This window comes from Taudactylus pleione, unplaced genomic scaffold (genome assembly GCF_031769625.1).
Source record: "Taudactylus pleione unplaced genomic scaffold, aTauple2 ptg001279l, whole genome shotgun sequence".
Taxonomy (NCBI): Eukaryota; Metazoa; Chordata; class Amphibia; order Anura; family Myobatrachidae; genus Taudactylus; species Taudactylus pleione.
In genome coordinates, this window is record NW_028285679.1 from 1,126,187 (window position 1) to 1,142,269 (window position 16,083).

At 47.5% G+C, this 16,083-nt stretch overlaps 1 protein-coding gene across 1 annotated transcript in view; it reads right to left on the reverse strand.

Moving 5' to 3' along the window:
- LOC148443410 (interferon-induced GTP-binding protein Mx3-like) overlaps positions 1 to 16,083 on the reverse strand; it is a 94,197-nt gene that overhangs the window by 9,118 nt on the left and 68,996 nt on the right. The window contains exons 10-11 of the mRNA XM_088462867.1: positions 9,325 to 9,483; positions 5,147 to 5,223 (exon numbers count right to left, since the gene is read on the reverse strand). Of these exons, the coding sequence (XP_088318993.1) occupies positions 5,147 to 5,223; positions 9,325 to 9,483 (236 nt within the window). The remainder of the gene's footprint in view (positions 1 to 5,146; positions 5,224 to 9,324; positions 9,484 to 16,083) is intronic.

A 16,083-nucleotide genomic window follows, 5' to 3' on the forward strand; every position in this document is an offset into this window, starting at 1 on the left:
AGTATAATTTTAATAAAACATACATGCACACTCACACTCATACATACTCACCTATTATCCGAAGTAATCCATAGGGGTGTACCTGAAAAAAATAACCATACTCACCTCTCCTATGCGTAGATCACGTCCTCTTCTCCAAGTAGGCAATCCAGGGGTTAAAATAAAAAAACGAAAAAAAAACAATCCATGCGGACTGAGCAAAGGTATGTGTGTACCTACACATACCTTTGCTCCGCGTAAATGACCGGGGCACACGTGTGCCCCGTCAGTGCAGGGGCCGCCAGCCAATCAGGGAGCATCTCCGTCTGAGCAGCTCCCTGATTAGCTGAATGCGGCCAGCCTCTGTCTCCCTTAGACGTCTATGGTGAGAAATCCCCATAGCCCGTCTATGGTGAGAGCCGCTACATAGTAACCGCAAGATTAATTGATGTTAATCTTGTGGTTACATCAATGATACAATGTTTTATTAAAATTATACTTTCACGGTGTAAGTTTGTTTTTTTACGTATTTCTTTAGTTGTGTAACTACAAGTGCCAGCGGGCCCGTAATGCCCCGCATGCAGGTATTTGTGGTTCTCCAAATACCAGCATGCTGGGGAGATTTGCTGGTACTTGTGGTTCTACAAATAAAGACAATATGGTAAATTTAATTTTACACTTTCACTTTACACTATCAACCCGGCACCCACCGCCCTAGGGTGCCGGGGATAGCCCCGGGCTATCAGTCTAGGCCTGGGGTGCCCTGGAGAGGGGTACCCCTTTATTGGGGGGGTACCCAACTCCCCAGGGATCCCCGGCCTGGACTGACTAGCGGTCAGGGATAATGCTTAGGCCGGGGAAACCGGTGAAAGGTTTTCCCTGGCTGTGGCATTATCTCCCTGCTAGAAAGAGTTCGGTGCTGGTTCAGGAATTTTCAGGGGACCCCTACTCGTTTTGTCCCCTGATTTTCCAGAACCTGGACCAGCTCAACAAAGCCCTGTGCTGGTTCTTAATATACAGGGGCCCCCTACGCATTTTGGCCCCTGTATTTTTAGAACCAGAACAGGCTTTATAAAGCCCGGGGCTGGTTATGCTTTTGGGGAGGGGGTGCACGTTTTTTTTTTTTAACACACACAGAAGCCATCATGGATCTCACTGATCTGTGATGGCTTCTCTAAAACTTGCACCTTTTAATGCTACTCGCATTAAAAGGTGTCAGTTTACATTGTCCTAAACTCGCCTGCACTCGCAAATGCAGTAGCCTCGAGCTGAAAAGTTCGCAGGCTATTGAATTTGCGAGTTTGAGTACAAACTCGCACTTTTTAAAAGTGCGAGAAAGTGCGAGTTTGTACTGTTTCTAAAACTGACTACCTATTACATTTGGCCCTTGGAGTCTGTTATGTAGCGGAATACTATTTGTTTGTATGCGTTCCCTCATTGTATGCATGAAAGAAAATAAAGGCATATTGTCATCTGTCGCTAAAAATTACATTCAGACACTAATAATAAAACTTTATAACCAGGACCCAGATGATCACCTATCACAGGTGCCTTAACCTCAAAGCCTGATATGCTTACCGATATTTGGGTGCCGCCAGGATTTATTACTAATATGTGTTATATACAGTAGGTAAGGTTAAACATTACACTAAACTGGGCCTATTAAATTATGCCTCAATGTACTAGGCAACTGGACACTAAGGGACATATTTATTAAAGTGCAGGGTTTTTTTTTATAAGCGGAGTTGATGCCCATAGCAACCAATCAGATTCTACTTATCATTTATCTAGCACCTTCTAGAAGATAATAGCTAGAATCTTATTGGTTGCTATGGGCAACATCTCCACTTCTAAAATCCTGCACTTTAGTAAATATACAAGAGTAATGTAATCTCAGATAAAAAAAAATGTACATATGTAATACAGAATACCATGTAATACTCATATTGAATAACAATCACTGCAGCAATATACTATTTAAGCAACCCAGGCAAGGAATATAGGCCCATCCATTGTACGATGGAACAACAAACAGGAGCCTATGGCAAGCAATTCAGGAGCAGCAGTGCAAATAATAAATGATTTCCAGGTTCACCACAACAATGTAAATAATACATGGTTCTTAACTAAAGCTGAATAATAATCAATGTCAAATAATCCAAAATCAAGGGATATAGACAGGCAGATTTAAAAAAAAAAAAAAACAATTTCAAGGGTCAGGGCAGGCAGTGAACAATTTCAACACAAAATAAGCAATATATTGAACTTAAATTCAGGAGCGCAGGTAGTCAATGCTGCAACAAGAACTATCACCAGCAGAAAGCCTAAGCCCTTCCTGCCCTTCTAAATCCACAGGACAATTAAGACACACCCAATCAATCGACCCTGTAGCTGAAAAAACTTTTGTAAGAAGATGGGCGCATGTCGCCCCCGTTTTTTTGAGAGTGCTGAGGCCAGAATCTGCGTCGGAAGATGCAGATTACCAGGCCACAGACAGATAAGACGGCCATTCTGAGTAGCCTTTGGCTTTCTCAGTTGGCCGATAGCTGTGATGGTGATTCAATGCTTCGATCTTGGGATGCAGCAATCGGTTTAGCAATGTTGTCAGGAGGCATCTTTTCTCCTCAGATGCTGCATTAGCAAAACACTGCTGCTTCCCAAGTGCGTCCATCTCTGACTCATACCATATCAAATTTTTGTGTATTTCACTAAATACATGGACCCGCCATCTTCTGAATGAGTTACTTCAACCACTCCGCCCTCTTCCGGACCCACACCCCACCCATCACATCACCACTAACTTCCATCCCTGCCTCCTCCAGTCCTTGCCTCCCTTCACTGCCCTCTCACTCCCATCCCTTCCCTCTCCAGTCCTTGCCTCCCTCCCCCTCCCTTCACTGCCCCATCACTCCCATCCCTTCCCTCTCCAGTCCTTTCCTCCCTTCACTGACCTCTCACTCCCATCCCTCCCCCCCCTCCTGTCCTTACCTCCCTCCGCCTCCTTTCACTGCCCCATCACTCCCATCCCTTCCCTCTCCAGTCCTTGCCTCCCTTCACTGCCCTCTCACTCCCATCCCTCCCCCCCTCCAGTCTTTGCCTCCCTCCCCCCTCCCAGTCCTTGCCTCCCTCCCCCTCCCTTCACTGCCCCCTCACTCCCATCCCTGCCCCCTCCAGTCCTTGCCTCCCTTCCCCTCCCAGTCCTTGCCTCCCACCCCCTCCCTTCACTGCCCCCTCACTCCCATTCCTTCCCTCTCTAGTCCTTGCCTCCCTCCCCCTCCCTTCACTGCCCCTCACTCCCATCCCTGCCCCCTCCAGTCCTTTCCTCCCTCCCCCTCCCTTCACTGCCCTCTCACTCCCATCCCTGCCCCCTCTAGTCCTTGCCTCCCTCCCACTCCCTTCACTGCCCTCTCACTCCCATCCCTGCCCCCTCTAGTCCTTGCCTCCCTTCCCCTCCCTTCACTGCCCCCTCACTCCCATCCCTGCCCCCTCCAGTCTTTGCCTCCATCCCCCTCCCTTCACTGCCCTCTCACTCCCATTCCTGCCCCCTCTAGTCCTTGCCTCCCTCCCCCTCCCTTCACTGCCCCCTCACTCCCATCCCTGCCCCCTCTAGTCCTTGCCTCCTTACCCCTCCCTTCACTGCCCCCTCACTCCCATCCCTTCCCTCTCTAGTCCTTGCCTCCCTTCCCCTCCCTTCACTGCCCCCTCACTCCCATCCCTGCCCCCTCCAGTCCTTGCCTCCCTAACCCCTCCCTTCACTGCCCCTCTCACTCCCATTCCTGCCCCCTCCAGTCCTTGCCTCCCTCCCCCTCCCTTCACTGCCCTCTCACTCCCATCCCTGCCCCCTCTAGTCCTTGCCTCCCTCCCCCTCCCTTCACTGCCACCTCACTCCCATCCCTTCCCTCTCCAGTCCTTGCCTCCATTCACTGCCCTCTCACTCCCATCCCTCCCCACCTCCTGTCCTTGCCTCCCTCCCCCTCCCTTCACTGCCCCCTCACTCCCATCCCTGCCCCCTCCAGTCCTTGCATCCCTTCCCCTCCCAGTCCTTGCCTCCCACCCCCTCCCTTCACTGCCCCCTCACTCCCATCCCTTCCCTCTAGTCCTTGCCTCCCTCCCCCTCCCAGTCCTTGCCTCCCTCCCCCTCCCTTCACTGCCCCCTCACTCCCATCCCTGCCCCCTCCAGTCCTTGCCTCCTTTCCCCTCCCAGTCCTTGCCTCCCACCCCCTCCCTTCACTGCCCCTTTCACTCCCATCCCTTCCCCCTCCAGTCCTTGCCTCCCTCCCCCTTCCTTCACTGCCCCTCTCACTCCCATCCCTGCCCCCTCTAGTCCTTGTCGCCCTCCCCCTCCCTACACTGCCCTCTCACTCCCATCCCTGCCCCCTCTAGTCCTTGCCTCCCTCCCCCTCCCTTCACTGCCCTCTCACTCCCATCCCTGCCCCTCACTCCCATCACTGCCCCCTCACTCCCATCCCTGCCCCCTCCAGTCCTTGCCTCCCTCCCCCTCCCTTCACTGCCCCTCTCACTCCCATCCCTGCCCCTCCAGTCCTTGCCTCCCTCCCCCTCCCTTCACTGCCCTCTCACTCCCATCCCTGCCCCCTCCCAGTCCTTGCCTCCCTCCCCCTCCCAGTCCTTGCCTCCCTCCACCTCCCAGTCCTTGCCTCCCTTCCCCTCCCTTCACTGCCCCCTCACTCACATCCCTGCCCCCTCCCAGTCCTTGCCTCCCTCCACCTCCCAGTCCTTGCCTCCCTTCCCCTACCTTCACTGCCCCTCTCACTCCTATCACTGCCCCTCCCATCCCATTTTACCTATCCCCTATTCCCGGTCCTCTAATGTGCACAGCACACACAGTGATAGCTGTTGTGCGCGCCGTGCATGTTAGCCGCGATTAGGTCATCACGCAAAACCTGATGACCCAAGTGTAATTAGGCTGTGATTTTATTCAGCCTGGTGAGCCCCCTGTGATATACTGTATATGTACAGTATTTCTCATCATCATATGCAAGTAATATAGCAGTGGGTATGGTAACACTAGAATCAATGAAGCTATAAAACACTGATGAAAAAACTAATTTCCAAACAAATCTATACAAAAACGCTTTAATTTAGATATCTTTATGTGTCTTTATGGGAGCACTCATAGAACAAAATGTATCAGAATAACAGTACTCACCTTTGTAACTTTACAAAACTTCGGAAAGTTCTTAAAATGTGATCCTGCGATGTCGCTGAAAGTGTCTCGTACAATATCTATGAACAAAAACAGAAACCCCTAAAACAAATAGAAATGCACTATTCTTACCAGGGTACAATAAGATCAACCATATTTGGTACCATTTTGCACATAACTCTGCCCCACTGCAGGGCCATCTTAACGTATAGGCACACTGGGCAGCTGCCCAGGGCCCCATGATTCTAGGGGCCCTAGAGCAGAGGGCATCTACAAGAAGTATACACCAGCTCACTCTAGTAAATCTACCCTTAAGTGTTATTTTTGCTTTTGTGGAGGTTTTCAAATTTTTTTTTTATGCTTAACATATTACACTATAGCAGGGGGACACTTATAGTCAGGGCTGGCTCCAGGGGTCGGAGCACCCTGTGCCGGCCCCCTCCATAGCGCTCTATCTTCGCACGGAAATTGGGGCGTGGCCTAAGTACCATAGGCCACGCCCCGTACATGCCGTTATTAGTAGGCGTGTCTGCCTCCAAATAACGTCAGGCTGGGGGAAGCCTCACTAGCTGGGCTTCCCCCAGTCCTCTCTCGTCACTGAATGGATGCCGCGCGCATGCACGCAGCATCCATTCAGAGTCTCCGGGGTCTGGCACCGCCGTACAGCTGCAGCGGTTGGGGTCCCCAACCTCCCGATTTAACCACCCGTGGTATGTTGGAGAGGGGTGTGCCCTCTATGGGTGGCGCCCCTGTGGGACCGCTCAGGTCGAACACCCCTAGAGCTGGCCCTGCTTATAGTGTGGGGTCCCCCAGATATAATGTTAAACAGCTCTAGACTGGTTAGCCCGGGGTTGGAATTTCTGGGGAAGAGGGGAACCTACCGAAAAAATGTACCCCAATATTATTATTATTATTATTATTATATAGCGCAGCATAGTCTGTTTACAAATGGAAATAACATGAATAGAACCAAACTGGGTAGTAACAGACAGACATAAAGGTAAGAGGGCCCTGCTCGCAAGCTTACAATCTATAGGGAAATAGGCATTGATACACAAGGATAGGTGCTATATATTGCATATTGGTCCAGCCCGATTGCAGAGGTTATTGGTGAGCTGTATGGTCCAGTCACACAGGAAAGTGACCTAGGGTCAGGAGGATGTGAGACTGAAGAAAGAGAATATATGTGAGATTATGTGCAGACTGTAAGAAGGGATGTAACTAGATAGGTAAGCTATGAAGGTTATGTGGCAATAGCAAAAGACCACCAGGGGTACCCCACGCCATATATATACCCTGCTATAGTGTCATCAGCCTAGAACTGGTTTGAGAAGAATAACTCGAACCCCATGAAACCCCCTCCTATTTTGCAATCACAGCCTAGGCTATCACTTTGGAAAGGACCCCATCCTGTTCTTTAATTATTTTTAATTTCTAACATTGTTTTTTTAAATTTTTGAACATTATACAGATCCCACTGATCTGTGCAGGCTCCTACAACAAATCCATTTTGCGATAACTTGGTGGCAGACTCTCGGCGATTTTGCAGTGGGATAAGGGTTTATTAACCAATGGGAATAGATGGAGGTTTCTGTTTATAAATTCAAACCGACCTATACTGAATGCTGTATTTTGATTTTAGAACCGGTGGTAATTGTGCGGCGCATCCCCTAAAAAACAGATGCTTAGTAAATTTAGCCCACGGTCTGAGACAGGAAGTCTGGCCGCCAGCGAGTGTTAGTGACTTAGTTATGTTTCTTTGACCAGACATTTTTTTATTTCTAAATTTAAGAAAGTCGGTTACTTAATACAACGTAACAAAACATTTCTTAAACGGTTAATTACTGTTTTAGCCAATAGGCAAAACAAATAAATAACCTATACCAGTATTAAGCTGCCCTACTTAATGCATCCGAATACTTGAAGAAGTTTGAGGATAGATAAGCACGCTGTTTGATATGTAATTTTGTTAGGTAAGTTAAGGGTTAAAAACTGGAGGGGGGTGCGGTTAGTATTCGTCACTTGAGGAGTATAAGCCTATGGTAGGATTTAGGGGAGGGCTTAGAGGTCCCATATAAATAGCCTGGTGAAGGGAACCATCTTCCTCTTTCCAGTTTTATTTCAATAGTGTAAGATGGTTTGTGTAACTTTTTCTGTTGTTGGATTGTGCGTTTGTCTGTGTTTGCTTCCAACAGGTAGAGGTGCAGCCTGGCGGGGAGCAGTACCTATGGGCGGCCTATTATTAGTGCAGGAGTGCCTGTGGTAGCATCTTCCTTTGAGAGCGGCCAGTATGTCACCGCCTAAAGGGGGGACATGGTCATTGTTCCAAGGGAGGGACCAATGCTGTGCCAATTAGGGGTGGATGGTACTGCCCCAGGTCAGTCTGTGCAGGACGGGGATCCGCCCTTTTTATTAGTATTGGTATCCATCGGGCTGTGGCCTCGGAGCACTGCTTTCTTCTTGCCACCTATTCTAAAATTTCAATTTGATCAATAAGTTCTGGCTGTGACCTTTTTTAATTCCATATACATGTGTCAGTGTGTTTATTTCTAGGTTTAGGATTAAGTTAAGTTAACAAAAGGGAATAATAAAACAAATGGGTGACTTATTACTATAGCAATGCTGTTGAAATACTGTATATAGCTGGAATGCCACATCTCTGCAAATGGCCTGTTCCAAATCCTGTTAGCAAGGCTAATGTGCAGAGCCATATTCAGGCAGCAAGAATAATGCGCAGAGCCATATTCAGGCAGTGAGGCTAATGTGCAGAGCCATATTCAGGCAGCAAGAATAATGCGCAGAGCCATATTCAGGCAGTGAGGCTAATGTGCAGAGCCATATTCAGGCAGCTAGAATAATGCGCAGAGCCATATTCAGGCAGTGAGGCTAATGTGCAGAGCCATATTCAGGCAGCGAGGGTAATGTGCAGAGCCATATTCAGGCAGCAAGAATAATGTGCAGAGCCATATTCAGGCAGCGAGGGTAATGTGCAGAGCCATATTCAGGCAGCAAGAATAATGCGCAGAGCCATATTCAGGCAGTGAGGCTAATGTGCAGAGCCATATTCAGGCAGCAAGAATAATGCGCAGAGCCATATTCAGGAAGTGAGGCTAATGTGCAGAGCCATATTCAGGCAGCGAGGCTAATGTGCAGAGCCATATTCAGGCAGCAAGAATAATGTGCAGAGCCATATTCAGGCAGTGAGGCTAATGTGCAGAGCCATATTCAGGCATCAAGGCTAATGCGCAGAGCCATTTTCAGGCATCAAGGCTAATGTGCAGAGCCATATTCAGACAGCAAAGCTAATGTGCAGAGCCATATTCAGGCAGCGAGGCTAATGTGCAGAGCCATATTCAGGCAGCAAGAATAATGTGCAGAGCCATATTCAAGCAGCAAGGCTAATGTGCAGAGCCATAGACAGCAAGGCTAATGTGCAGAGCCATATTCAGACAGTAAGGTTAATGTGCAGAGCCATATTCAGGCAGCGACACTAATGTGCAGAACCATATTCAGGCAGCGAGGATAATGTGCAGAGCCATATTCAGGCAGCGAGGATAATGTGCAGAACCATATTCAGGCAGCGAGGCTTATGTGCAGAACCTTATTTAGGCAGCGAGGCTTATGTGCAGAGCCATATTCAGGTATCCAGGTTAATGCTCAGAGCCATAGTAAGGCAGCGAGGATAATGTGCAGAGCCATATTCAGGCAGCGAAGATAATGTGCAGAGCCATATTCAGACAGCGAGGATAATGTGCAGAGCCATATTCAGGCAGCGAGGATAATGTGCAGAACCATAGTAAGGCAGCGAGGATAATGTGCAGAGCCATAGTAAGGCAGGGAGGATAATGTGCAGAGCCATATTCGTGTACTGAGCCGTATCCTGGCAACAAGAATAATTGTGCAGGAAGAACAAGTGTGCAGATAAAGTGTAATGAAGTGGCCAAGAGCCCCCCTGGGGGTGAGGAGGTGGCGGGAGCACTTCCAGCTCACAAGGACCCGTAGAGATTGGGACTACTGATCAGGGTGATTCTCTGGGTCTGATTGGCAGCCTCCTTCGGTAATGAAGATGGTGTGGCGGTAACAAGACATTATACATGTTATACAGTTGGGGGGGGGGGAAGGGAGCTCATCTGCGCAATTGATTTACATCTAAAAACACAAAAGGGACAGGACGTACTCACCAGTCACACTGCCCAGCATTTTCCTGGCAGGATCTTCCATGTTACCAATCCTCTCTTTAACAATTGCTTCAAAGGTCTTATAATTGATAAACCCCGGGAGCTCCATCCCACGGTGCAGCTGCTCATATTCCTCAATTTCACTTTTTAGCACTTTGTTAACTAAAATAAATCATAAAATGAAGGGATTGAAGGAAATCGTATTGTATATATACCATTTATCAGTTATTCAGCTTCATCACTTCACTAAATATAACATTCCGTATAACCTATTATATAATGTTGTCCATCTAGAGCAGACTCTGAAGAGGGCTGCATTGAGGCCCCACCCCCTTCCTCCATTCACAGCTCTCACTGGCTGCCTGACAGCCACAGCCTCACTTCTCAGGCCAGCACTCCCCTCCTTCACTCTCCCCCTCTCATGATACCCTTCTAAAAAGAGGAGGAGGAAGAGAGGTGAGAGGGAGACATGGAGGAAATATGGGGATGGGCACAGAGATGAAAGAGAGATAAAGGGGACAGAAATAAAAGAGTGGAGGGACAAAGATGAAAGACAGACAGAGGGACAGGGGTGGGTTGTGGGGGGACAGACATGGGAAAGTAGGGAAAGATACCCATCAGTGCTTGGAGCAGGCACTCCATGATGCTGCAGAGATACAGGGATGCATGAGGTTAGAGAGACATTTGGGTATGAGGCTGGAGAGACAGAGGTGGAGCACAAGGCTGGAGAGATACAGGTAGGCATGAGGATGGAGAGATACAGGTAGGCATGAGGATGGAGAGATACAGGTAGGCATGAGGATGGAGAGATACAGGTAGGCACGAGGCTGGAGAGATACAGGTAGGCATGAGGATGGAGAGATACAGGTAGGCATGAGGATGGAGAGATACAGGTAGGCATGAGGATGGAGAGATACAGGTAGGCATGAGGATGGAGAGATACAGGTAGGCATGAGGATGGAGAGATACAGGTAGGCATGAGGATGGAGAGATACAGGTAGGCATGAGGATGGAGAAACATAGGCAGTCTTGAGTCTGGAGACAGACTGGGAGCTTGAGGCTGGATAGAATGTTGTAAGATCGGTGCTGATGATATACGGGGGATGAGGATATACGGCAACCACACTAACTAGCGGTTCAATAATACTAGTATATTTTTAGCATGCTATAAACAAAATTCAGCTCTGGGCAAAACATAAGGAGTGCAGGCCCAGTGGCAGAGGTGCATATGGTGGACACATGTACCAGACATGGGAGACTCAAAGCAGCTCTAGACATTCAGACCATTGCCGTTTGCTCTGCCTGAGTCTCTGCAGTGAATACTCATGGTGCAGACATGAAGAGGGAGCCCGGCAGTCAGCACAATAAAGGTTTTCTTTTTTTGCGGCACAGCACATGTTGCACCACTAGAGAGCAGAGAAGCCGTGAGGAGCAGCAGAAGACAGAAGGTGTGGTCTGAAGCCAGAGAGACAGAGAGTAGGATGAGGCTGGAGATGTAGGAACAGAAAGGGGATGAGGCTGGAGAGACATAGGGGTTTGGTGATGGAGAAATGGGGGGATGGTGCTGAAGACACTGGTACAGGGCTAGAGCAACACGGGGGATGAGCCAGTGGACATCTGGCCTGTACAAAATTGGGGTGGGGGCCCTAAAACGTGTACCAGGCCCCAAGATTTCTGTTGCCAGCCATGAAGGTGGACCCCCTCTATAGTGACTGCTAAGCTAGCAGTGCTTCACCTCCACATAATCCGCTATACCATTATTATTGTTTTTATAATATTGCTCATGACCGTGATTTACTAGTTTATTGGGTATGTGTGTGTATATATACTATATATATATATATATATATATATATATAAATATATATATATATACTTCAGTAAAACACGAGATGGCACTCAGAGGCTTCCAAACAGTGAACCCTATTTGGGGGTATTTCTGGCCTGAGGAAGGGGATACAGTCCCTGAAACGTCGACCACTTAATATATACCTACACATGGGGGCATATTCAATTGTGTGCGAGAATAGCAAAAAACCCGCACCTGCGAGGTTTTTCCTGCAGGTGCAGGTTTTTTGCTATTCTATTAGGTGCGAGGTTTTTCCTGCAGATGCGGGTTTTTTGCTATTCTATTAGGTGTGATGTTTTTCCTGCAGGTGCGGGTTTTTTGCTATTCTATTAGGTGCGAGGTTTTTCCTGCAGGTGCGGGTTTTTTGCTATTCTATTAGGTGCGAGGTTTTTCCTGCAGGTGCGGGTTTGTTGCTATTCTATTAGGTTCGAGGTTTTTCCTGCAGGTGCGGGTTTTTTGCTATTCTATTAGGTGCGAGGTTTTTCCTGCAGATGCGGGTTTTTTGCTATTCTATTAGGTGTGAGGTTTTTCCTGCAGGTGCGGGTTTTTTGCTATTCTATTAGGTGCGTGGTTTTTCCTGCAGGTGCGGGTTTGTTGCTATTCTATTAGGTGCGAGGTTTTCCCTGCAGGTGCGGGTTTTTTGCTATTCTATTAGGTGTGAGGTTTTTCCTGCAGGTGCGGGTTTTTTGCTATTCTATTAGGTGCGAGGTTTTTCCTGCAGGTGCGGGTTTTTTGCTATTCTATTAGGTGTGAGGTTTTTCCTGCAGGTGCAGGTTTTTTGCTATTCTATTAGGTGCGTAGTTTTTCCTGCAGGTGCGGGTTTGTTGCTATTCTATTAGGTGCGAGGTTTTTCCTGCAGGTGCGGGTTTGTTGCTATTCTATTAGGTGTGAGGCTTTTCCTGCAGGTGCGGGTTTGTTGCTATTCTATTAGGTGCGAGGTTTTTCCTGCAGGTGCGAGTTTTTTGCTATTCTTTTAGGTGCGTGGTTTTTCCTGCAGGTGCGGGTTTTTTGCTATTCTATTAGGTGCAAGGTTTTTCCTGCAGGTGCGGGTTTTTTGCTATTCTATTAGGTGCGTGGTTTTTCCTGCAGGTGCGAGTTTTTTGCTATTCTATTAGGTGCGTGGTTTTTCCTGCAGGTGCGGGTTTGTTGCTATTCTATTAGGTGCAAGGTTTTTCCTGCAGGTGCGGGTTTTATGCTATTCTATTAGGTGTGAGGTTTTTCCTGCAGTTGCGGGTTTTTTGCTATTCTATTAGGTGCGTGGTTTTTCCTGCAGGTGCGGGTTTGTTGCTATTCTATTAGGTGCGAGGTTTTTCCTGCAGGTGCGGGTTTTTTGCTATTCTATTAGGTGCGAGGTTTTTCCTGCAGGTGCAGGTTTTTTGCTATTCTATTAGGTGCGAGGTTTTTCCTGCAGGTGCGGGTTTTTTGCTATTCTATTAGGTGTGAGGTTTTTCCTGCAGGTGCGGGTTTTTTGCTATTCTATTAGGTGCGAGGTTTTTCCTGCAGGTGCGGGTTTTTTGCTATTCTATTAGGTGTGAGGTTTTTCCTGCAGGTGCAGGTTTTTTGCTATTCTATTAGGTGCGTAGTTTTTCCTGCAGGTGCGGGTTTGTTGCTATTCTATTAGGTGCGAGGTTTTTCCTGCAGGTGCGGGTTTGTTGCTATTCTATTAGGTGTGAGGCTTTTCCTGCAGGTGCGGGTTTGTTGCTATTCTATTAGGTGCGAGGTTTTTCCTGCAGGTGCGAGTTTTTTGCTATTCTTTTAGGTGCGTGGTTTTTCCTGCAGGTGCGGGTTTTTTGCTATTCTATTAGGTGCAAGGTTTTTCCTGCAGGTGCGGGTTTTTTGCTATTCTATTAGGTGCGTGGTTTTTCCTGCAGGTGCGAGTTTTTTGCTATTCTATTAGGTGCGTGGTTTTTCCTGCAGGTGCGGGTTTGTTGCTATTCTATTAGGTGCAAGGTTTTTCCTGCAGGTGCGGGTTTTATGCTATTCTATTAGGTGTGAGGTTTTTCCTGCAGTTGCGGGTTTTTTGCTATTCTATTAGGTGCGTGGTTTTTCCTGCAGGTGCGGGTTTGTTGCTATTCTATTAGGTGCGAGGTTTTTCCTGCAGGTGCGGGTTTTTTGCTATTCTATTAGGTGCGAGGTTTTTCCTGCAGGTGCAGGTTTTTTGCTATTCTATTAGGTGCGAGGTTTTTCCTGCAGGTGCGGGTTTTTTGCTATTCTATTAGGTGCGAGGTTTTTCCTGCAGGTGCGGGTTTCTTGCTATTCTATTAGGTGCGAGGTTTTTCCTGCAGGTGCGGGTTTTTTGCTATTCTATTAGGTGCAAGGTTTTTCCTGCAGGTGCGGGTTTTTTGCTATTCTATTAGGTGCAAGGTTTTTCCTGCAGGTGCGGGTTTTTTGCTATTCTATTAGGTGTGAGGTTTTTCCTGCAGGTGCGAGTTTTTTGCTATTCTATTAGGTGCGTGGTTTTTCCTGCAGGTGCGGGTTTGTTGCTATTCTATTAGGTGCAAGGTTTTTCCTGCAGGTGCGGGTTTTATGCTATTCTATTAGGTGTGAGGTTTTTCCTGCAGGTGCGGGTTTTTTGCTATTCTATTAGGTGCGTGGTTTTTCCTGCAGGTGCGGGTTTGTTGCTATTCTATTAGGTGCGAGGTTTTTCCTGCAGGTGCGGGTTTTTTGCTATTCTATTAGGTGCGAGGTTTTTCCTGCAGGTGCAGGTTTTTTGCTATTCTATTAGGTGCGAGGTTTTTCCTGCAGGTGCGGGTTTTTTGCTATTCTATTAGGTGCGAGGTTTTTCCTGCAGGTGCGGGTTTTTTGCTATTCTATTAGGTGCGAGGTTTTTCCTGCAGGTGCGGGTTTTTTGCTATTCTATTAGGTGCAAGGTTTTTCCTGCAGGTGCGGGTTTTTTGCTATTCTATTAGGTGCAAGGTTTTTCCTGCAGGTGCGGGTTTTTTGCTATTCTATTAGGTGCGAGGTTTTTCCTGCAGGTGCGGGTTTTTTGCTATTCTATTAGGTGCGAGGTTTTTCCTGCAGGTGCGGGTTTTTTGCTATTCTATTAGGTGCGAGGTTTTTCCTGCAGGTGCGGGTTTTTTGCTATTCTATTAGGTGCGAGGTTTTTCCTGCAGGTGCGGGTTTTTTGCTATTCTATTAGGTGCAAGGTTTTTCCTGCAGGTGCGGGTTTTTTGCTATTCTATTAGGTGCAAGGTTTTTCCTGCAGGTGCGGGTTTTTTGCTATTCTATTAGGTGCGAGGTTTTTCCTGCAGGTGCGGGTTTGTTGCTATTCTATTAGGTTCGAGGTTTTTCCTGCAGGTGCGGGTTTTTTGCTATTCTATTAGGTGCGAGGTTTTTCCTGCAGATGCGGGTTTTTTGCTATTCTATTAGGTGTGAGGTTTTTCCTGCAGGTGCGGGTTTTTTGCTATTCTATTAGGTGCGTGGTTTTTCCTGCAGGTGCGGGTTTGTTGCTATTCTATTAGGTGCGAGGTTTTCCCTGCAGGTGCGGGTTTTTTGCTATTCTATTAGGTGTGAGGTTTTTCCTGCAGGTGCGGGTTTTTTGCTATTCTATTAGGTGCGAGGTTTTTCCTGCAGGTGCGGGTTTTTTGCTATTCTATTAGGTGTGAGGTTTTTCCTGCAGGTGCAGGTTTTTTGCTATTCTATTAGGTGCGTAGTTTTTCCTGCAGGTGCGGGTTTGTTGCTATTCTATTAGGTGCGAGGTTTTTCCTGCAGGTGCGGGTTTGTTGCTATTCTATTAGGTGTGAGGCTTTTCCTGCAGGTGCGGGTTTGTTGCTATTCTATTAGGTGCGAGGTTTTTCCTGCAGGTGCGAGTTTTTTGCTATTCTATTAGGTGCGTGGTTTTTCCTGCAGGTGCGGGTTTTTTGCTATTCTATTAGGTGCAAGGTTTTTCCTGCAGGTGCGGGTTTTATGCTATTCTATTAGGTGTGAGGTTTTTCCTGCAGGTGCGGGTTTTTTGCTATTCTATTAGGTGCGTGGTTTTTCCTGCAGGTGCGAGTTTTTTGCTATTCTATTAGGTGCGTGGTTTTTCCTGCAGGTGCGGGTTTGTTGCTATTCTATTAGGTGTGAGGTTTTTCCTGCAGTTGCGGGTTTTTTGCTATTCTATTAGGTGCGTGGTTTTTCCTGCAGGTGCGGGTTTGTTGCTATTCTATTAGGTGCGAGGTTTTTCCTGCAGGTGCGGGTTTGTTGCTATTCTATTAGGTGCGAGGTTTTTCCTGCAGGTGCAGGTTTTTTGCTATTCTATTAGGTGCGAGGTTTTTCCTGCAGGTGCGGGTTTTTTGCTATTCTATTAGGTGCGAGGTTTTTCCTGCAGGTGCGGGTTTTTTGCTATTCTATTAGGTGCGAGGTTTTTCCTGCAGGTGCGGGTTTTTTGCTATTCTATTAGGTGCAAGGTTTTTCCTGCAGGTGCGGGTTTTTTGCTATTCTATTAGGTGTGAGGTTTTTCCTGCAGGTGCGAGTTTTTTGCTATTCTATTAGGTGCGTGGTTTTTCCTGCAGGTGCGGGTTTGTTGCTATTCTATTAGGTGCAAGGTTTTTCCTGCAGGTGCGGGTTTTATGCTATTCTATTAGGTGCGAGGTTTTTTGCTATTCTATTAGGTGCGTGGTTTTCTAAAAAACACGCACTGGGAGGTTTTTTTTCACGCACCTCCTCAAGCAAGCGTGATTTTTCCTAAAATCGATGATTTAAGGAAAAATCACCGGGACTTGCTCTGACAACCTCGCGGCACCCCCCCCCTGAGGACTAATTAAGCAATTGGAAGTATCCAGTTAGCTTAATTAGTCCTTAATTACTCACCTTCCTCAGCGCTGTCTTCTGCATCTTCTTCTGCAACCAGCGTCGGGAGCCGGCTCTTCTGCAGCAGCGGTGAGTATGTCAGTGTGTGTGGTCTATGAGTGTGTGTATTTGTGTGTGTGACC